The sequence below is a fragment of the Tenrec ecaudatus genome, chromosome 12 (genome assembly GCF_050624435.1).
Source record: "Tenrec ecaudatus isolate mTenEca1 chromosome 12, mTenEca1.hap1, whole genome shotgun sequence".
NCBI lineage: Eukaryota > Metazoa > Chordata > Mammalia > Afrosoricida > Tenrecidae > Tenrec > Tenrec ecaudatus.
Genome location: NC_134541.1, coordinates 141,327,963 through 141,349,937, shown reverse-complemented (window position 1 = coordinate 141,349,937; position 21,975 = coordinate 141,327,963). Strand labels below are relative to the sequence as shown.

At 62.2% G+C, this 21,975-nt stretch overlaps 1 protein-coding gene across 3 annotated transcripts; it reads right to left on the bottom strand.

Annotated features, from left to right (window-relative positions):
* Positions 1-380: 380 nt before the first annotated feature.
* On the bottom strand, positions 381-19,548 carry PDGFA (platelet derived growth factor subunit A). Of its 3 annotated transcripts, XM_075527644.1 has the most exons (8): positions 18,780-19,386; positions 17,997-18,126; positions 16,599-16,695; positions 11,900-12,001; positions 10,120-10,307; positions 3,634-3,760; positions 3,010-3,077; positions 381-1,188 (listed from the first exon to the last, which is right to left on the bottom strand). In XM_075527644.1, exons 1-7 carry the CDS (start codon positions 19,262-19,264, stop codon positions 3,022-3,024), a joined length of 1,185 nt encoding a protein of 394 aa, XP_075383759.1. In that variant the 5' UTR covers positions 19,265-19,386; the 3' UTR covers positions 381-1,188; positions 3,010-3,021. The 3 variants fall into 3 exon arrangements, 2 of the variants coding, with proteins under 2 accessions (XP_075383759.1, XP_075383760.1); XM_075527645.1 differs by lacking the exon at positions 3,010-3,077 and having other exon boundaries at positions 18,780-19,362; XR_012779058.1 differs by lacking the exons at positions 381-1,188; positions 3,010-3,077; positions 3,634-3,760 and having other exon boundaries at positions 10,168-10,307; positions 16,603-16,695; positions 18,780-19,548.
* Positions 19,549-21,975: the final 2,427 nt, after the last annotated feature.

Genomic DNA, 21,975 nt, shown 5'->3' with positions numbered 1-21,975 from the left:
AAGCCGCCCTGCATCACGTCATGCCTGCCTCCAGACACAGGTGGTGGCTGCACCCATGCAACCAGGACTAGAACCTGGGTCCCGGTGATGCCATGGATTAGGCATTCTGGGCTAATCATAAGGTTAGCGGTTCAAACCACACCGCTGTTCCGAGAGAGAATGATGAGGCTGTCTGCTTCCCTACAGACTGACAGGCTCGGCAACCCTACACAAGTGGCCGAGGGCCAGACGAGCCGGTAGCACTAGGTTTGAGTTTGGTTGGATTCCCGCATCCCCTACTCCCACCCCAGGAGGTAGGGCCTGGGCCCCTTCTCGCTGCTGGTCCGTGCTAGGCCCTGAAGGGGGAGAGCCGGGAGAACACATGGAGGCAGACACAGGTGGGAGTGGTGCATAGGTAGGTATACCATGTTTATTGAGCACATCTCAAGCCATTCGTCTGCATCCTGCCGGGAACAAAAGTACCGCCCACCTCCGACACCTCGTGTGTCACTGTGTCCACATCGTCATCCGAGAGACAAAAAAAAGAGAGAGAGAGAGCGAGGCGAGGAGTAAAAAGGAAAAGGCTTAATAATCACTTTATGGTGTAAAAAACAAAACAAAACAAAAATCCACTTAAGGCTCCCAAGGTTTCTGCACAGCCTGAAAGCGCTGCACCCGAGCGAGGAGATGGGGTTCCGGCGTCGGTGTGGCATTTCCCGGTACATTCCCGGCTCAGCGTGCCCCTGCGGCACCCGCCCGCCTGCCCACCCGTGCCCCTGCAGGGAGTCGTCCAGGAGGCAGGTTCCTGCATGGTCGGCCAGGAGCACCTCAACGCACACACCCAGTCCGCTGGTGGCTGCGACACCCACCACACCCCACCGTGCCGGGGGTCCTCTCGCCGGCCGGCCCCGCGGGCATCCGTCCCTTGTGGGCCACTGCGCGGTGATCCGTTCTCTCCCGCTCTCTCTCTCCTGGACAAGGAAGCCTCTGACTGTTGCCCGAGTGCTACAATACTTGCTTTGATGTGACGTTAGACAAATGTGCACTGTCTCTTTGTTCCCCAGGGTCCTCGGAGACAGTCTGCCGCGCGGAGGAGAACAAAGGCCGCATGCTGGCAACAGCACCATACACGGTGGGTCAGGAATGTAACACGCCACGGGCACCCGTGTCCCGCCCGGGGAAGGCCCGGCGCTGCTCCTCACCTCACATCTGCAGAGGAAGGAGAGACAGGTGCTTAGCTTGGCCCCAGCACAGACGGCCAGCAGGGGTGAGGCTCAGATGGCCCAGGGGCAATCATTCCTGCCAGGGCCGGGGCTCGCTCCCAGAATGGAACTTGGGCTGAAGGCAAGCCCTATCCTCCCATCATACGGATGAAGACACTGAGGCCGGACGGCTTTCCCCTCCTCCTTCCTCAAGTGCAGAGTGCAAAGTGATCTCTGGGCTGGAGCAGCCACTTGGGGCCCTGAGACAGCACAAAGACTGGGCCACAGCCCTGGCCAGAAGGGGCTCTGTGGACAGGGCTGGGCACCTCCTCTGAGCAAGGGTGGCCTCACTGATCCAGAGTCTCATGCTGGCCTGGGTGCCACCTGTCTGTTCAGAATCTAAAGGCTACTCAGACCGGAGCAGCTCACCTACCTCTGGCCCATCAGTCACGTGAAGGACAGAAACTGCCGCTCTGTGAGAGCAGATTTACCCTCTGGGCCCCAGCAGAGAACCCCCCCATGATTGGGCCTGGCCCCAAACTCTCCCTGACTCTGGGCCGCCTCCAAACCCCCCTTACGCCTGGGGAGCTGGGCTCTCAGCTTCCGGCTCAAGGGCCTCTTCTCACTGTTTTGGGGTTTTCTTGGATACCACAGGTTCCCAGGGGCCTGGAGACCATGGCCAGAGGGTCAGGAGGCAACAGCGAGGACCGAGAAGGTCCAAGATAACCTCCCTGGGTTACCTGCGGTCACTCCGAGCTGACTGACTGCTGAGGAGGACCACCTCTCCGGAGATGCCAGCACGAAGAGCTGCCCACTGGGAAGGACTTGTGGGGACACTCTGAGGGCCTGTGTTCTTGTCCTCATTTCCTGCTTTCTTCCAACCCAGAGCCTGGGCATGATGGCCGGGAGTAGTGAGGCAGCCCAAGGTTGGATTCACCGGCCACACAGAGAATGGAGGCCTGGGATTAAATTCCTGGTCTGGGCCCATGAAGAACTAACTTCTACCTAATCGGAGTTGTTTGGGATTGTTTGGGGGTGGCTATTAGCAGCAGCCCAGGGCACCATGGTGGCATTAATAGGTGCACGCTGGGCTGCTGACTGCAAGGTCGACAGTTCAAACCCACAAGGAAAGATGAGCCACTGTCTGCTCCTGTAAGGGTTGACAGCCTCGGAAACCCACAGGAGCAGTTCTACTGGACCCTACAGGGAGGGTCACTGTGAGTCACACTGAGGGGAAGGCTGTGAGTTAGGAGTTGGGTGCTATTAAGTAGAATGCTGTCTGCTAGTGTGACCCACAGCTCCACCCTGTCCTGCAGTGCTGTCTGCTACAGTGTGACCCAGCAGCCACACTTAATACCTATTGGCCATGCTGGTTGGTGTCTGAGGAGAAAATGAGTGCCCCTAGGGTCGAAGGTCACTACCTTTGAGTAGCAGAATGCCAGGCCTCTGGGTAGACCCTCTTTGGTTAGCAGCCAAGCAGGCTCATGCCAACAACCTAGACTCGGCCTCCAGCAAGCTGGATGGTCAGCTCCGCCAGCCTCAGTCATTCCATCTGTCAGAGGGGCTGAGCCACTTCCTGAAGACCTTCTGGCCAGGCACCCCTGAGCCGTCCCAGAGCCTGCGCCCGCTCTGACTCTCCCCACCCGCCAGCCTGCCTCCCCAATCATCAGACAGGAGAAGGCCAAGCAAGAGGGGCCGAGACCCAAGCCAGCACCACAGGAAGGAAGCGGCAGAGTCCCAATCAAGCCCCGTCCCGGTGGTGGCGCTGTGGCCACAGTGATCAGGCTGATTGGTCTCCCTCCCGGGCTCCAGCACCCACCCATCCTACCTGGCCGGCCTTCTAGGTGGGCTTTAATCTTTTTCGCTTCCGTTTTTTACCTGATTCCCTAGGCCTTCCTGTCAACAAAAGTGCAGGGAGGGTGAGCGCAAGGCCTGGCCAGGCCCAGGAGGTGCGGTGGGAGCCCTAGAGCAATAAATACCTGCCCTGTTTATCTTTCGGCAGAAAACTCTGCACTTCCTGGTGCCCCCACCCCTTCCAGGGCGGCCACCCCAGCGGGTCCCCACGCCCCACAGCCTCTGGGCACAGTCCGCCCTGGAGGGCAAAGGTCAAGGCTTAGGGCGGCCTGTGGGTACTGGTCCATGAATCCAGTCTTCACCTCAGCCATGTCTCCACAGCATCCCAGCCTCGGGCCCAGACCAGAAGCTCAGCCCTCAGCTTGGGCTGCAGTTCAGGGGTGGGGTTGAGAGGTGGACCTTGCTAAAGCAACTCAGAGGGCCAAGCCCTACCCTGGAGACAGGGAGCATGGGCGGGGCGGGGCTCTTCAGGGACACCTCTGGATGGACGCTAGGCCCTCTCCGCCACACCCAGGGCTCCTCTTCACAGAAACCACCCCACAAGCCCCGCCCGAGTGGGTTTCAGGAACCCTCCTTCCATAGGCAGGGTGGCACCCACCTGTCCCCTCTTCCCGGTAATCGGGGTTCAGGTGTGAGATTGCACACGTGCACTCCAGATGCTCCTCCAGCCTCACTTGCACTTCTTTTAATTTTGGCTTCTTCCTGACGTACTCCACTTTGGCCACCTGCCGAGAGAGGAGCCTGGTGTCACGAGGGCTGGAGGTGTGTGGGGCGGGGCGGGGCAGGGCCTGGCAGTCAGCGAGTTGGCCCCTTGGTCCCATGGCCCCAGGCACCTCGAGGGAAGCTCAAAGGGCGAACACTGCATGGGACCCCATGGAAGGGGGCAGAGGGAGGGGCTTTCTACATAGCTGGGCTGTAGGAACTTCTTTCAAATGGGCACTTTCATTTAAGAGGAAAAATTAACATTGTTTGAGCCCGGGCACAGACTCAAGGACTTGCTGCTCACTTAGACCCTCATCCCAGAAGAGCGCACGCACTCGTGTTTGCACACTCACTGTCCAGCGAGCACCCAGCTCAGAGACAAGTGCAGGACACACAACGCCAGAAGGTCCTGCTAGTGAACCACCCAGAGCTGGACTTGCTCACAGGGCCCCAGAAGATGCTGGCCACACAGTGATCTCCCAAAGGAAAGACATTTCACTGTTTCAGCCAACACCCAAGGGTGGACTTTCTGAAAAAAGAGACAGACCAGGAGACAGGTCAGGTGTACCTGCTCCAGACCCAGGCTAGCCCCTGGGCATCACTGGGGGCCAGGACCCCTCCCAGGAGGCAGGAACACATACACAGGCATCATCTTCACCAAGCCGCCAGCGAGCCCTCAATGCTGACAGACCTCGTGGGTACTGGTGGAGGCTTGCTGAGAGCCCACTGCAGCCAGCCTGAAGTCCACTCTAAGAGAGGGCCAGTCCTGCTCTCACTTGGGGACACAGGGGTCAGCAGGCACTCTGCTTTCCACCACCCCCCCACCCCTGTGCCACCTGAAGCCATCAGCTAGCTGTCTTCCTGATAGGGGACAATTCCGGCGTCTGACAACCCCACTGAGATGGGGAAAGGGCTCAGGCTCCCCAACGTGTGATGAGTGGGTTCTGGTGCACCCCACCCCCACTTCCTAAGTTTCTCACAGTCCTGTGCCCCCAGTGCCCACACATCCAGCTGGCTGCTACCCCCACCCACACCCACAAAGTCAGCCCCATGCAGTCCCCACAGTCACCAGGTGCTTCCCCTCCCCAGGACCCACTACTATGACTTCTGTGAGTGGACAGAAGCCCCCAAGATGACCTGGTATCTGTGGCCAATGCCATGTTCGAGGGTGTAAGGACACGTCCAGTTAAGAGCAATGGGATAGGGTGGTCCTAACCCCATCACACACATCAGTGATACCAGATGCTCACTGCCTGGGACCCTGCCACCCACACGGTCAGTTACAGCAGACTCTGGGACCCACCTGTGAGAACGGGGTCACCAGGGCTTTCTCCCTAGTCTGTCTTAGTCTGGAAGATCCACTGAAACCTATTCATTGTCACAGCCACACGTCAGTCATCCTCTATGGGTCCTCTGGCCAGGAGCTGAACCCAGGTCTTGGATGCAGAAGGTGGGAATTACCCACCCTGGGATACCCCTGCCCCTAATCACATATGAGCCTGTCTTAATAAAGACAGAGACAGACCCACGGTGGGTGACAGCCACAAGCCAGGGGGCGAGGGCGGACCCTCCACTTGAGCTGAAACCTCCAGAAGTGAGCTCACAAACTGCGTGGAGGCCCTAGCCCAGAGCCCAGGACATGCTAGCACTCCTGCCCACCCACCCTGGCCTCTCTGGGGCCCTGAGGCCTGTGTGCAGCCAGGCTGGCAGAGTAGCCACCCCCCCCATGCCCCCTGTGTGCAGCCTGGGCATTGTGGCCTGCCCCATAATCGGCTCTGGACCCGGCCTGGGCTGAGGACTCCCCAAGCGTACGTGTTAATCATCAACCCAGGAGCAAAGGTGCCATCGGACACGTGAAGAGGTGTTGCCGCCCGGTGTAAAGGGCTGGCACCAGCCCTGTGCTCGCTGAGAGAGGCAGGTTTCGCTGCGTCACCTGGGGCGTCCGGGGTACAGAGGAGGGAGAAAGCCTCACCGCACTGGTTCCCAGAGGGGATATGGGCTCCCTGCAGCACAGGGGGTGCCCAGGGATGGGGTCGGACCAGAGCTGGTGGTCTCAGTTTTCCCATCTGCAAAGCATGGCAGTGACCAGTCACCATGGGGGGAAGGTGGCCCCTGAAATCGGATCTGTCTTCCTGAAATCAGTCAGGGGCACAGGATGAAGCTGGGGGGCCTTGGGGTAGCCTGCCTGCTCACCTAAATCTGTGACCCACTGAGGCAGGCAAGGACCCTCCCTCAAGGGTGGGCAGGCTGCCTTTGGTTCTGTGTGTGTGTGTGGGGGGGGGTTCCCATGCAGGGTCCCTGGGCCTCTGGCTGCCCTAGCTGGAAGGACTGCCTGGCCCCTTCGTTCAATAAGCAGCCTCACCTAGGTCCCTCTTGGGGCACATACTCAGCTCAGTCAGAGCTGTGCTGCCCCTACCCCTAGGCTCTCCAGACAGCCTGTCTGTCAGAGAAAATAAACAGCAATTTATGACTGCACCTGCCTTGGGTGTGGGAGCACTCGGGGCCGCTAGGCCACCCTGTCTGGCCGGGAAATGGCCACGTTCTCACCCCAGGAACATGCCGAGACTATTAACATCCCCTAAGCCTTCTGCACATGGGCAGAGGGCCTCCTGCGGACCCTCCCCACAGCCCAGTGGCTGGCATGTGCCTACCAGTCGGGTTCTTCCCAGTGGGAAGTGATGAGGCCTCCCTTTCCTCTCACCTGAACACACCAGAAGTCTCCCCCTGCAGCCCAGCCTGAGGGAAAGCCCAGGGCCTGCAGAACAGGTGAAGCCCCGCTGCCCCAGGCTTCCTCTGAGGACTCTGGGCAGAACTGACCCACCATAAAACAACTATTTACCGATCACACCTGCCAGGCCCTCAGCAGACACAATCCCGCCCATTCACAGATAAGCACAGGAGGCAGCTGGCCAGACACCTTCCCTCCACATCCCCCAGAGACACTGTGCTCCCCATCCCTCCCAGGACAGCACCAGCAGGAGGAAGTAGGATGAGCCCTGGGGTGGGTGCGGGGGTGGGGGCTGCATCATGGAGTTCGAGAGCACCCGAGGGCTGGAAATAAGCTCCTCACCAGCACACATGGGCCCTGAACCTCCCCTCTCTAGCCAAGCACCCCACACAAGGGACAGAGGCATGGCTCGTGGTGAGGTTCCAGTGCACAGTGGCCCACGTCCACCCTGGGGCCTGGGGAGGCTCTCTGATAGTGGTGGACTGGTCACTGGTCAGGGAGCACAGGAGACACAGCCACTTGCCAATAAACAATCCCCCCAATAGGCACAACTTGGAACAACAAGGATACCACGGTGCCCTGACCATCCAGCCCCCAGCAGATATCTGCAGACATACAGCCAGCTGGGGCCCCAGCCGGGCAGAGCAGGTGGCTGCCAAGCTGTGACCACACATCTCAGCCTTGCTCTGTGGCCTTGAAGAGCCACCAACAGCTAGCTCCAGCACCTCTGGACATGCTGGACCCAAGGGGCATGGTCCAGGAGGGACCTGGTGTCGGTGCAGACCAGAAGACAGTAGACAATCATGTGTCTAGTAATGGCACTGTCCCAGACCCCAGGAGTAGACTGGGCCACTGCCTCCCACTGCCCAGGGGTCGTGAGGCATGGGTCTGCTTCCTCCGGGCCAAACCCCCAAAAAGAGCAGAGCAGGACACAGGCTCCTGACCTTAGGGCACCCGCAGAGACTGGCCTGGAGCGGTGGTGGAGAGAGGAGTGTACGTGTGGTGTGTGTGTGTACCCTGGGGCTTCTGCTGCCTCCTCGGGGCCTCAGGCCCCTGCCATACTCCTCAGACAAGGCCCAGGCGGCCATGAGCAGACCTTGTGCTGGGCAGCTCCCTGACCGGACCACCATGCACCACCCTCCTAAAGAAGCTCTGGCCTAAGCCCCAGGGGCCGGCAGTCAATCAACGCCGCCACACCTGGGAGACCTGAGGGCCTGCCTGCACCACTTTCTCCCTAAGGACCCCCCACCCACTACAAAGACCCTCAGTCTGAATCTGGGGCTTCTTGGGGCCAAGCGCCCACACCCAGGTCAACGTCCGGCCTGACCCCGTAAGGAGCAGGCTGGGCCAGCACCACAATGGGCCTCCTGTCCCTCCATCCTGCATGCCATCTCCTCTGCTGGGCCCCAGCGCCAGGCCGGATGTTGTCCTCCCAATGTTCTGATGGGGAAGGAGGAGGGTGGGTCCAGCTCTGATCAGCAGACCCTGTGAGCCAGGCAGGTGCCACCCAGATGTGCAGTCTGTCCCTTGGGGGCAGGGTCTTTCCCAGGAAGGACAACCCCCCCCAAACACACACTGTACTGAACACCATGGGTGCCAGGAAGCATGCCTCCCCACCACAACCCAGGGAAGCTGGGAGCATAGAGTCCCCAGACCAAGCTCCCCAGATGACCCCTCGATTCCTGAAGATGAAGACCCGGTCCTATGGGAAGCCACAAGCACCCCAGCTGCCCAGAGAAGGGGTGGGTAACTCAGTCCCTGCTGTGTGTCCTGGCAAGGACACCTCGTTCCATCTAGCATCATGCCACTGCACTCAGCACTGTGTACCCCAAATGGCCCAGTCCTCCATGTCTGTGACCACATTGTCCCCGCTCGTGAGCACAAGCCCTTCCTTTAGCACCGCCCACTTCTCAGAGGCCGACATGGGCCAGCATCTCCTTTCTGTCCAGTTAGGAACCAGCGTGTGGGGCAGGGGGTTTGGGGGGGGGGGAACATGGCTGTGGTGGGCTGGCACTGAGCCCACAGCCCCACACAAAGCCTGCCGTGACGGGCCCTCGTCCGGAAGTTGGGTCTTTGCAGTGTCACATTGGGTTAATGGGGGTCACGCAGCTCAGGGCAGGGAGGCAGAGGAAGGGTACTATTTGACAGGCAGCCAAGGGTCCCCCTCGGAGGGAGTCCATGTGACCCCAGCTCCTCTCGGCTTGGCTCCCCCAGCCCAAGAACAAGAGAAATGGCCAACTGGGGTGTGGAGCCACAGGCTCTGGTACTTGTCACAGCTCCCCCCACCCCACAGCTCCACATACTCACACCCCCAGTGGGGCAGCAGCGACTACCCAGGAAGCAAGGAAAGCACAAGCTAACTTGTTCTTTCTTATCTATACTGAACAATTTCCAGTCTGATCCAGTGTCTGGACTGCTAACTGGAAGGTCGGCAGATCGAATCTCCACAGCAGCTCAGCAGGAGAGGTGAGGCTTGCTACTCCCGAGAAGAGTTCCTGTCTGGGAACCAGTAGACACAGGTCTACCCTGTCCTACAGGGTCACCGTGAGTCACTGACTCCACCAGAGAGTTGTAAGTAAGCACAAGTCAGCCTGTCCTACACTGTCCTACCAAGGACCAAAGACAAAGAATGTGGTGTTATCTAGCAAGTGGGGGGCATTGTCAGAGGGACCCACCTCTCAGGCCACAGTCCCAACACTCCTCAACGCCCACAGCTGAATAGGCTGCGGGGAAGTCGGGACTGGCCTCGTAGTAAGCAAGTATGGAAAACCAAAAATCAGACTCCCTGCCAGCGAATGGATGCCAGCTCATAGTGACCTCAGGCCAGCATAGAGCTGCCCTGCACAATTCCTTTCCCTCCCACTCGATTTTCAAGGTCAAGTTGAACCTCAGAGGGAAAGGGAGGGGTTAGCCCCAGGTCCTTAGGGGGCGGCCTGGTGGGCACCTCAGAAGAAAGGTCTGGCAACCTTATTCAGAACAAGTAGCCCTGCTCTATAGCACTTCTCTGAAGCACAGAGTTTGGTGCCAATAGGTTTGGTCTTTTGGGTTCGGAACACCCAGAACAAAAATTCTGAAAGCCTCACCCTGCAAGGAAGAGCCACATCCATCCAGAGCTCAACTGGACCTGCCAGGCCGAGTCACACCGGGCCCCACCTCCCTTGCCCACCAACGAGGGCTCCAAAGGAACCAAAATCCATCGCCACGCCCAGTGAGGACACCCTGAGAGGCCATGTTCAAGCGGGAAGGCCAGGGCAGGTGGAGGTTCCGCTGGGCCTCTAGGCCAGAGCCTTCATGCCACCAACCTGCAGTGTTCTGCTGGCCCACTTCACAAAGGGGGACACCCAGGCCCCAGCTGGATACACAGGGCCTGCAGGGTACTGCTGTCCATGGGGGACCACATGCGAACCAAAGCCCTCAAACTCTATGCGTCGGCAGCCATCACAGGGGGTCAGACCCCCAGTGCCCCAGAGTGGGCCCATGGGTCAGGAGTCAGGGGCTAGGCTACGGGGTCTGTGTAGCCAGGATCTGAGAGATGTGAGAACAGGGGTCTTGGGTCTACGGTCAGTGGGGGTAGCATCTGAGGGCTCCAGAGTCATGGGGCTGGGGGGTCCAGGGTCATAGGGCTGGACCATGGGGCCAAGCCGGGCGGCTCACCTTGACGCTGCGGTGTTGCACGCGGGCGGGCTGGCACTTGACACTGCTGGTGTTGCAGCAGCCCGTGCAGCGCCTCACCTCCACACAGGGTGGCCAGATCAGGAAGTTGGCAGAAGTGGGGTCAATCTGGCTGCGAGGGATCTCGTAGATAACCGTCCTGGTCTTGCAGACCGCGGGGATGGCTTCCTCTGTGGGTAGAGATCACATCAGCCCTGCCAGGCCCCAGCCCAGGGTGGGCTGAAGCCCCAGGGGAAGCGCCAGACATGCTGCCCCATGTGACTGGAAGCTGTCATTCCACAGCCTCAGGGAGTCCCTGACCCCTCACTTCTGCATGCTACGAAGCACCTTCTGAAGGCAGGCTGCAGAGCTAAGGAGGGGTGGTCTGCAGCTGGTGGTGCCCCCCCCCACCTGGGAACAGACAAGTCCTGCCATGGCCACACCCACTGGACTCAGGAAGGTCAGAGGGGGCCCAGCTGTAAGAGCCAGATGCCCAGAGGTACTGGGTGGGGTGATGACCAAAGCAGGCTCCCCATAGCAGGAAAATGCTGTGAGGCCCCACTTACTGGGAATGTCAACAGGCCAAAGCAGAAGCGGAAAGGAAGTGGGGGTTCCAGGGGCAGGGGTCCCGAGCTGAGCATTGTGGGGATGGGGATGGCCGGAGACATTGGGAAACCGGGAGAACCAGCAGGTGGTAGTTGCCCAAGCAAGATGGTTGTAGTGGCTGCAGCACAGGGGAGGGGGCAGGGGCGGATGTGAGGGGAAGCGGGAGTCCGACTCCCAGTCCTGGGGTGACAGAGGCCGGGGCGGACCCTTGTCGTGGAGGTGGCAGCAGGGCAGCTCTGCTCTCTATAAGCAACCATTCAGGGAGCCTGTGCCCGTAGAGTCCATCTGGGCACCGGGCATGACCAACCACCTGAGAGAACCTTACTGGGACCTGCTGTCCACATGCTGCCTTACGAGGCAAGGCCAGGGCCCTACCTGTCCAGCTCATCACAGCTGCCAGTGGGCTGACCAGAGGCCCAGAGCCACACCAAGGCAGCTCTACAGGTGACAGAGCCACCCCCCGACTCAGGTACCTCTAAAGCTGTGCCTCAGGTCCTGCACAGGGCAGGTTGGCCGGCCATCCCCAGCACCCCCTCTGCCAAGCTACAGAACCCACCTCAGTGGGCAGTGTCAGGAAGGGGACAAGGGTCTCCCAGACAAGCCCAGCACCAGACCCAGCACAGGGCTCGGGGTATGGTAGGGCAGCCAGTCACAGCCCCAAGCCCCTCAGCCCCGAGTTTGCCCCTTTCCAGGACACACATGATTTTGCCCACCTGGGCTATTGTCATAACCTGCTGGGACAGGACCGATCGAAGGAGGGACCCTCTGTCGGGGAGGGGCAGATGGCTGCCCAACCTGGCCTGGCCAACTGCCAAGGGGCAGCTCCCACCCTGACAGACTGCTCGTCCCCCACCCCCACTCCACCAGCTTTTAGTAGCAGCCGGCTCTCAGGCTGACACAGGGCACTCTGCAGGTGACCCTCAAACCACCGCCCAGGTACCCTCTGTGGAAGCAGGCCTCCGCCACCTCCCACACCCATCTGCCATTGGACCAACGGCTAGGAACTGAAAACAAGACAGTCGAACATTCCAGTTCAGGCACTGTGAGGGTCCGCTCAGTCCCCCTGAGGGCGGACACCGGGCTGAGCCGCCAGGGTGGACTTCAGCCAGTCAATGGGAGCCACCCCTGGGCCACATTACCAGCCCCCTCACCCCTGCCCCACCAATACTCCTCTTACCAATACTCCTCTTCCTGCGGACGGGCGCTGGCCGCCTCTCGGGGGCATGCTTGGTGTGGGTCCCCCGGGTTCTCAGGCTTGTCCCCAAAGCATCCTCAGCACCTGCAGGTAGAAAGGAAATGGGGACCAGTCCACACAGCCCCGAGGGTGGCGGCCGAGTCCCATGGACTTGAATAGGGTCTGCCTCACCCACACCAAGATGCTCTGGCTCACCCAGCAAGTCTCCCTCCAGGCCCAAGCTGAGAGTCAGCTAGGGACAGAGTGCGGGCCCTCCCCACTCCCAGGTGAATGGCTCCCTCAGCAGGGAACTGCTTGTGAATGTCCCCTTTGAGCTTCCACAAAGGCTAAGGGTCCCCAAATGTGTCTGCCTAGCTTGGTCCCAGACTCCCCACTGTACCTCTTTAGAAGGCTGGGGGACAGAGGACTGAATCTAGGGATAAGGACCTGGGCTGGGACCCAGAGATGGTCTACTAGGTTTCTGGGGTTGAGTGTGCAGCGTGTGTGTGTGAGTATGAATGTGTGAGACGGTGAGCGAGTGTGTAGCATGTGTGTGGACTTGGTATGTGAATGTATGAGACTGTGAGCGTGGAAGTATAGATGTGTTTGACCCTTGAGTGAGCGTGTGTGAATGTGTGAGACTGTGAGTGATTGTTCTTTGCCATACCCCGAAGCCCCATGCCCAGGCATCAGAAGTGGCATAAGGCTCCGGGCCCTGGGCCCGACCCCACTCGTGCCTGAAATAGGCCTCCCCAAGGGGAGCAGCTGAAGAAGAGGTGCAGAAGGCCAGTGAGCTGGAAAGAATGGGAAACCCAGCTCGGAGCCTGCGATGGCCTGGGGGATGGGTGCAGGGAGGGGCCTGGAAAAAAGGGTTCCAGAGCCCAGACCAGCACCCACCACACTAGTGGGGCTCTCAGAATTCAGACTCCAACAAAGAAAATGGGGGCAGGGATGCAATTCTCAACCCCTCCCTCCCCCATCCCTCCAGACCTTTCTTCCTAGTCTGTCTCAGTCTGGAAGGACTACTGATGACGGTGTCCCAGCCACACTAGAGCCCCTCCCATCCCTGTCCCTCCCCCCCCATCCCGCCATGGACTGAGGGGTGGGGCCTATAGATGATTTCCCTGGCCTAGACTCAAAGCTGGGTTCCCCTGGGGAGGAAAGTTGTATCCATGAGCCCCCACTGACCCCAGGAAGCAGCATGCATCACTGCTCACAAAGACCTTGCCCATGCAGTCCCCCCACCTCAGGGTCCCTCCTCAAGGCCTGTGTGGCCACCACACTAGATCACAACTCCTCCTGGGTGCAGACAAACAGGTGGGCCCCTTCCTGTCCAATCCACGGGGTACCCATAGCACCCCTAAACCAATCCCGCAACACCAGGGCCTAAGCCCTGCAGGAGAGGCCAAGGCCAGGCCAATTCCGACCAACAATGCCAACCCTGCAGGGTCCCCCAGAGCTGGCAGCAGGAGTCAGTCCTTTGGGGGCAGCCACACCTTTTTCCTGGGGTGGCTGGTACATTTGAACTGGTCAGTCACCCGTCTGGCCACTGCCCCATCAGGGCTCCGAAGGTTCAGTTGTGTGACAGGGCCATACGGGTAGCGCAGCTTTTGACTTAAAATGACTCCATGTTCCAAGGTCACCACTTTTTATTTCGTTCCTGACCCAAAATAAGATGTGCACAGGGCTACTCACACAGGAAGAATTTCCCATCAACCACCTGGTTGAAGAGCATTTTATCTGCCCCACTTCCCCACTCCCTCCCCACCCAAGGTGTATCTGCAAGTCACCTCTGGGCACAGACAATTGTGCCTTATCCAAATTGGGGGTCAGTGCCCCCCCCCTATGTACAAGAGGAATCCTAATGGTGTCACAGGGTGCCGCCTCTCCGCACTGCACTGAGGTGGCTGAGGGAGTGGAATTATGCATTTGCTCTTTACATATGGGGAAACTGAGGTCCAGAGACCTGTGGCCATAGAACATTCACTGGTTGAAGGAACTGAAACTTAAGCCTAAGGAGCTCTGTCCACCCAGTTGAGATGGCTCCACCCAGGCCGGCCTGCTGCCCCCGCTCAATAAACAGAAAAGACAATAGCCTTCCGGAGAGCCAACAGGGCTGAAACCAGACCTCAGCAATCCACCACCCCACACACAGACACAGACACACACAGAGGGATGGGTAGTCATGAGTCAAGCTGATTCATAGGCCTAGAAGGAAGGAGGCGGGGAGCAACCTGTGGGCAAGAGGGGGACTTGGGGCAGCCCTGTCCAGGATGGTAACCACAGTGTGAATCACTCATTCTAGGTTGGAGTTTGTCAAGAACTCTTCCCTGGTGTCTTCTGAGCACAGATGTCATCCTGGAGTATTGGGGGGGCCAGGGGGCCATCAGCACTGGTCAGGGCGTTAATAGCCCCCAATATTTACAACCAGTTACTCAATGTCCCACAGGCACAGGGCCAGACCCCTGCCAGAACAAAGTTCTCCCAGGCCTGGTGCTGAATGGTCAATTCTCAGCAAACACACACACATACACACACAGCCCTGAGATCACTCATCTTGAGGGACCACATACAGCTCTCCAAACCCTAGAACTGCTTAGAGGAACTCACCACCCCTGCCCACCCCTCCCCAGAACTGACAGCTCAGTGGGACACACAGGGGGCAGGCCAAGTGTCTCCACCCCCCCACCCGAGCCCAGGGTCTCTGAATCTCACAGGGGGACTAGGTGTTGGCTCAGTTTCCTGTCTACAAATAACCAGCACATGTTGCTCTGCATCCCACAGAAAGGCTGGGGGCTCGAGTAGACACAGGAGTACTCAGCAGAGATGCCTGGTGATGGACGTCCTGAAAACACCATGGCCATTCTGCTCTGATCCACACAGGTGACCACGAGCTGACACTGGTGAAATGGGACCAGTGGAGCCATGGTGGGGCTCCAGGCTCATGTCAGGAGGCCGCCAAGCCAGCGAGGGAGGCCTCCTCTGCAGTCTCCCACCCACCCTGTGTCCAGCTCTGAGAGCCTTGGGCTACAAAATAGGACGGAATGAAGGTGGGGGTTGGGGCTGGCCCTCCCACCACTCTGCAGCACTTTCCTCGCTGACCTCCTGCACCTTCCAGGAGCAGGGCATCCCCAGCAGGCCAGTAGTGCCCAAGGTGGGTGGGTGGGGCAGAAGGCCCCACAGCTGCTTAGGATCTGCATGCATGGGAAAGCTTTCCCTGCAAGCTGAGAAGCAACCCCAGTCCACAGGAGACTGGCCTCCCTCCACCTGGCTGGACCAAGAGGGCAGGGACTTGGCTGAGCTACAGGCCAGGCCCCTGGGGGCCCCATATTGCCACACCTGAGATCCCACCAGAAGATGAAATCCAGATGCCAGCAAGTCTGGCAGGAGGATCAGAGGAGGTGTGTCCTGGTCACCCCCCAGCCCCAGGACTGGTCTTCACCCCGCAAGCCCCTCAGAAAGAGGCCCTAGGCCAAGTTAGCCCAGAGTCAGGAATGCCATCAGCATAAACCTGCTGAGCCCAAAGCTAAAAGCATTAAAGGGAGGGGGTGGGGCCCAGAGGAGAATGAGAAAGTCAATGGTCTGTTTCCCAGAGGCGTCCCCAGGCGCCCTTCCCAGGGACAGGAAAAACAAAACCCCTGAAATGGGAACTTTCAGAGATGCAGCACCCGCTTCTGGGGGCGGGGATGGGTCTGCTCCCACCCCCGTGGGCAAGCACTCACCCACCCAAAGCCCATCCTGCAGAAGCACACAGCCAGGACCCCACTGCCCAGTCCACTCCACCCTCCTGGAACTGAAACCCCTGCCCACCCTCCCATCCCACCTCCCACCTCCTGATAAGCATCTGCTGAGGATTTCCAGGGTTCTGGCAGGAAATGGAATAGTTCAGGCCTCTCTGCTACCCTAATTCGGTACAAATTTTCAAATGACGAGGCCCACGTGATTCCATTTAACCACCCCCCCCCCCAAAGCGGTTAGCTGGGACACCACCTTCACCTCACCCAAAAGTCCTCCACCCCTTTGGTCCATCCTTCAGGAAAGGCACTGCAGCACACCAGGGAAGGGTCTTTATAAAAGGGGTCCCAAAGGTGGGGGTGGGGAGAGACTATTTGCCCGAGGTAGGAGATCTCAGCCTTCTAGGGAGGGGGCTACAGCCTCAAAACTCCACTTGACAAACTGCTTTTCTAAAGTCGCTAGGCTCCAGGCCCTGAGGGCAAACCCAAAAATAGTCCCCCAAGAGCAGATGTGTGTTAGGCGGGACCTTTATTGGCTCGTGAAGAGAGAGACCCGGCCTCCACAAGCCACAAGGCCCAGCCCGCGGGCATGGCCAGGCACCAAGTCCAGGCATCACAAAGGCTCCCAGGACTGAGGCGCCGTGCCTGCCTCCCTGGCCTCCGCCACGCGGGCTCCGGGGCGCCGGCCCAGGCCTGGCCCGGCTCCGCCCGCTCCTGCGGCCTGCCCGGTGCGCACACCTGGCCTCGGCAGCGGCGCCCTCTATGCGCTGAACTTCCCGTGACTCTTGGTGTTTTCCAAAGCGCGAAAGCAGTGCCCGCCGGGCGGGCGGGCGAGCGGCCCGGGCCCGGAGAGAAAGTGTGCTGGGAAAGGGGCCTGACTCATGCGCTCGCGTTTTTATGGCCCGGAATGGAGTGTGACCTTTGGGATCCAACCCTCCGGGGCGCCCGGGGCCGGGGGCGCGATTTACCTACGGAATCTATCTCCAGGAGTCGCTGCAGGTCCCGAATGCTGTGGATCTGACTATGCGCCAGCCTCTCGATGACCTCGCGGGGGATCTCCGCTTCCTGCGGGCGGAGGCGACATGGTCAGGCTGCGTGCCCGGCAGGGCGGGGCGTGGGTCGGTCCTCAGCCCACGAGAGGAGGCCGTGGGCGGCGGGAGACTCAACCTCCGCCGGGTGCCGGTCACCACGGTGGCTCCCCTCTGCCTGGCCACCGGACCCACTTGCTCAGGCACATAGGGTGGCGCGGGAGGGTGGGGGTGGGGCACGGCAGGACCCAGGGCCTCCCCGGCCCAGGCAGGGGGACTCCCTCTTTGGACTTTCAAACAAAGTCCCCGCCCTCGGGCCCTCCGCCCCGGTCAGTCGCAGGAGGGCTTAAGACAAGGCAGCGCGGGGAAGGGGAGTTTCTGATTCAATAGCGAGATCAGCATCCAGAAAGATCAAGTTGAAATGCGTCACGGATCGGCAGCGAGAGTCACGGACACCCTAGTAACACTTTCTGGCCTGGGGCTTGGGTTTCACCCCCGGAACCGCGGCCCCAGGCGGGAAGCCAGGGTCTCGGTCCCTCGGGGCACACTCTCCCAATCCCGGCTCCAGCCCGCAGTGGCCCTAGTCTAAATGAGGCGACCCCATCGCGGCGGCACTGGGCAAACCAGCCGGAAGCTTGGGGGTTAAATGTCTACCTCGATCCGCTCCGGGGTCCTGCTCTGACTGCCCCCCTTCCCCTACACCTGCCTCCCCCCACCCTCACGCCTTCCCTGTTCCCAAAGAGAGGCGAGAGGGGGGTGTCGTTGGAGGCTACAGTCCTAAGTTCCCAGCCCAGGCTGGAGCCCCAAGCCTAGCTTTTTCGGGGCTGGATTCTGAGGTGGGTGGGGGGTGGGGGGACAGGACACTGGAGGTGGGAGGGAGCGGGCTCCCAGCCCCGGCAAGCTCGTCTCGCGCAGCCACCTGTACGCAGGCCTAGGGCGGGGGACTGTGCCGGCCCGCCCGAGCCCTGGCTGCGGCTCCGCAGTGCCCACCCTGCCCCGCCGGGGGCTCCAGCCGCCGCCCTACCTGTCCATGGGCCGCCGCCCCCCTTCCGGGGCTCAGACCCCGTGGCCCGGGCGCCGCGCCACAGTTACCCCTCCCGGCCAGGAGCCCGCGCCCCCCGAAGTTTCTCCCTGCTCCTCCGCCCCGCACGCCCCCAGTCAGTGCATGGACGAGCGACGCAACGCGTCTGGGACTCACGAGCTCTTAGACCTGGAAATGGATCCCCCCGGGGCCGGAGCAACCCCCGCGGCGGGCGAGATGCGCGCTGCGGGGCCCCGAGAGCCCGGCCAGCGGGGGGCGTGCTCGGGCGCGCCGCGGGTCCATGGCGGGGCACCCACCTCGGCCAGGGCATGGGCGAAGTATCCGCAGCCAAGCAGCAGCAGGCAAACCAAGGTCCTCATCGCGGCCCGAGGCGCGTGGGGCTCGGCGGGGAGGCCAGGCGGCGGGGCGCGAGCTGCAGCCGAGCTCCTGTGGCGGCGACAGGCAGGACCATCCCTCAGGGTGCGGGCGGGCGGGGCCGGGCCGGGCCGGCGGGCGGAGAGGCCGGCGCGGCCGCGCTGGGAGGCGGAGTGCGCGCCCGCCGCCGCCGCCGCCGCCGCCGCCGGGAGCCGCGGGCCGCCGGGAGGGGGTGGGGACGAAAGGGCGGGGGCGGGGCCGGGCCTGCTCCTAGGAACGTCCCCGGGGCCGCCGCCGCCGCGGCGCTCGCTCCCCGGCGCGGGCTCAGGAGCCGGCCGGCCCGGGCGTCGGCGGCCTCGCGAGCATCAGCACCGCCAGGGCCCGGGGCCAGGCTGGAGCCGCCGCCGCCCCGCCCGTCACCTGCCCGGCGCGCCGCTCCCGCCGCCGCCCGGGCCCGGCGCGGCCCAGCACGGCGCACCCTCGGCCCGGCGCTGAGCTGCACTCCGCAGCTCGGCTCGGCTCGGCTCGGGCCTGGCCGCCGGGAGCCGGGAGCGCGGAGCTGCGAGCTGGAGCCGGGAGCCGGCGGAGGAGGAGCCGCGGCTCGGCGCGCCGGGAGTTGTGCGGACTCGGCGCGGCTGGCGTGTGGGGCCGGCGGCGGCGGGGAGGGGGTTATAGCGCCACCGCCCCTCCCCCGCCCCGCCCCCGGATCCCGGCCGGACCCGCACCTCGGAAGCGCGCCGCGGCTGTGCAGCTCCACTCCTCCGGGCTCGTGTCCAGCGGGTCCGCGCGCCCAGCTCCAAGGCCCGCGCCAGGCCAGGCTCCCCGCGTGCCCTAGGGCTGCCCGCCCGCTGGTGCCAGCTGAGATCCTGCGGCACCCGGCGGCGGCGGGGAGGGGAGGAGGCCGCCGCAGACGCGCCGCCGGCACTGTCTCGTCCTCCGGGCCCCAGCAGCGGCGAAAGGGCAGCGCCCAGGGCTGCTGCACTGAAGATGGCAGACGAGGGAAGGCCCCTGCCTCTGGGCGCCCAGCCTCGGACCACCCGGAGGACCCGAGACCTAGTGCCACTCTTCCCCATAAAAAGAGGGCGCCGAGTCGCTGGGGCGAGGCCGGTGGGCCTTGGGACGCGTCTGGGGCACTCACCTGGTGGCTGCCACCTGCCCCCGCCCTGGAGTCGACGCCTGGGGCCCCGGAATGAGCAGCCTCCACCCACATTCCAGAGGGGCGCGCGCCCTGGCGAAGGAGGGGGCTGCAGGGAGCCTCAGGCCCACCCCGGGGCTCTGCGCACTCCAGCCCCACTCCTGCTCGGAAGGCTGGGCCGCGCCCTGAGCGGAACCCAGAGGGTGGAAGGGAGAGACGGCTCGGTGGGTGTCCCTGGAGTCGGGCTTCCAGAATGGGCATCCACGGGCGCGCAGAGCGCCACCTCAGGCCAAGGCGCGACACCGAGCGATTGGCGGGGACCCGAAGCGCTCGGCTGCCGAGGACTGAGCGCGGCCGACAGCTCAGTGCTAACGACCTGAGGCCCCCTGGATGGACGGGGTGGGCTCCCCCTGCCTAGACTAGGTGGGACCCGGACCGGCGGCGGCCCGGAAGCCTCTCCCGTGTCCTTCCCTCCAGGGTGCTAAGCCACCTGGAACCTAGACCCTGGAGTACGGCCGTCGGATCCCAAAGCTAGGCGGCGGGGGTTTCTGGGGCCAAGCGAGACCCCAGTGGGTGGGTGGTCGTTTGAGAAGAATTCCACCACCCCCTCGAGCTCGACGCCCGCCCAGACCCCCGTCCAGTGGATCAGACCCGCCCCACCCCCTACAGCGGTGACCACCCTCCCGCTGGGTAACAGCTGTGGGAGCGCAGCGCTGCACGGGGGAGGGCTCTCCTTCCTGCCGTCGCTCCGGCATTTCAAAGGCTGTGTCCGCGAGGGCCCTCCCTCGCGGGCGCTCGCCACCCCCGCATACCTGCGGGGCGGGGTCTCGTCTGCTGCCGAGGAGGACCCCAATCTAGTAGAGCCCTTACACTCTTGCTCACCCAGATGGCAGCCCCCCGCGGGAACCCTTTGGTCACACACGCGTTCCCAGAGTCCCGGAGGAATTTGGGGACGGGGAGGAGGCGAGGAAACTTGGGAGATGTTTCAGAAGGCCAGGCAAGTCTGTCCCTGGCTTTGGAGAGGCCGGCCCGCCGGACGACCCCAGGGTGAGCTGGTGGAGCCGGAGTCAGAGCCTTGTCTAGCGGAGCCTCGGGTGCTGCGCGACACCCACGGACACCTCTGTGTATGGAGAAGAGGTACTGCGGAGGGAGGGCCTGCCTGTGTCCTGGGGGTTCTGGCCACCGAGAGTGCGGGTCTCCACGCCTTGACTGACTGGGGACTGGGAGACTTGGGGTCGCAGAAAGAGCCCGCCTTCCCCGAGTCTCTGTCCCAGCCCGGCGAGCAGCAGGGGCGCCTCACCCGCGGGGCGGGGCGGCGTGAGTTGGGGGGACAGGCGCTGGCATTTCGGGATTGGCCGGCCGCTATTAAAAATAAAACCTAGGCCGTCGTCATGGCGACCACACAACAGCGGCCGCGCACGAGGGTGGCAAGAACTTGTGCAGTTCTGCGACCCAGTCTGAAGACCACGGGGGCGCGACGCGCGTTCCAGCTCCAGCGGCCGGCGCCGGGTGAGGCCAGGACACACACACCCCAACCAGCACCAGCACAGCTAAGGCAGAAATGGGTCCCTACAAGCTCCGCCTTCTGGAACTGGAATTTGAGACGGAACTGGCTTGGGGACTTGAGGTCGCCAACTTGACTGCGGACCCACGGCCGAGTCGCCCGGGCCAGACCCCTCTCGGCCCTGGCCCTTCCAATTCCAACGTGGGCTGTCTGTACCCAGGGCAGACGGGCTGAGGAGGCCAAGCGAGGAAGTGGGTTAGGGTACTCGGGGTGTCACCCGCAGCACCCTCAGAGAAAACGGTGCAGAACCAGGCCGCAGTGACGGATTTGGCGCAAGGGAAGGGGTATGGGCGCAGTAGCTGCCCTGCCTTCGCTGTCGGGTAATCCCCAGCATGCCGCGGTCACGTGCCTCCCCTGCCCCGCGTTAGGCGGATCCTACGGTTCGCTGCAAACACTTCATAATAAAACTAAGCATACATTGGAGTCGGCAGAGGCGTAGGTCTGCAGGGATCCCGCGCCAGCCAGCAGGTGGGCGCCGCGTTCCAGGCCCGGATGGGGCATCCCCCGCCTGGGCCAGAAAAGCGGACCTCGGATGCCCCGCGGTTTGGATATCCGCCCCGCGCCAGGGATACTTCCAGCGCGGAATCGCGCAGGAAGCGGATGCTGGGACACGGGCATCAGACAGACGATGCAGGGGACCGCGAGGGTGGGGGTGGGACCTGGAGGGGACCGTGCACCTGGCAGCCCTGGTCTCCGGTCGCCCCCGGAGGTCGGGCTTCCAGACGCCTCCAGAGCCCCCGATTATGGGGCCCCCCTGTGTCCCAGCGTTCCCCTGGGCCCATAATTAAGGTGAGTCAGGTCCTGGAAATAGCCGAATTTAGGCCGGGTGACTGGGCGTCAGTTCCTTCTTGGCACGCAGGGAGAAGCACTGGGGGTGAACGAGGTAGGGGCCAGGAGGAGGAAGCCAACCTTTGTTCCCTGCTTGCACCTGCTCAGGACTGTGTGCTGCAGGCCCCCAGCCCAGTTCCCTGCTGCCCTGCCCCCAGTAGGTGCCCAAGCCTTGTCCATCTTGCTCATTGGGGGGTGGGAGGGGATGCTGAGTACGCAACCCAGAAAGCTGGACTCTGTGGAGAAGACTGTGTCACTAGTAACCCTCCGATTGCAGGTAGCACACACTGGCTGCTGAAAGCCAAGAGGCTTGAGGCACTGACTGAAGAAGATGAAGGAGGCAGCCTTCAGTGTGGACAGCACCTCCAGGCGGACAGCAGAGAGCCTCACCCTC

Excerpts from the sequence above, each read along its gene's own strand:
- PDGFA (XM_075527644.1), bottom strand. The coding sequence starts at position 19,264 with ATGTGGGTGGAGGCTGCTCATTCCGGGGCCCCAGGCGTCGACTCCAGG. Across the intron at positions 18,127-18,779 it reads AGCCGCGGCGCGCTTCCGAG|GAGCTCGGCTGCAGCTCGCG; the intron begins GTGCGGGTCCGG and ends TCGCCGCCACAG. Across the intron at positions 12,002-16,598 it reads CCTGGAGATAGATTCCGTAG|GTGCTGAGGATGCTTTGGGG; the intron begins GTAAATCGCGCC and ends TTCTACCTGCAG.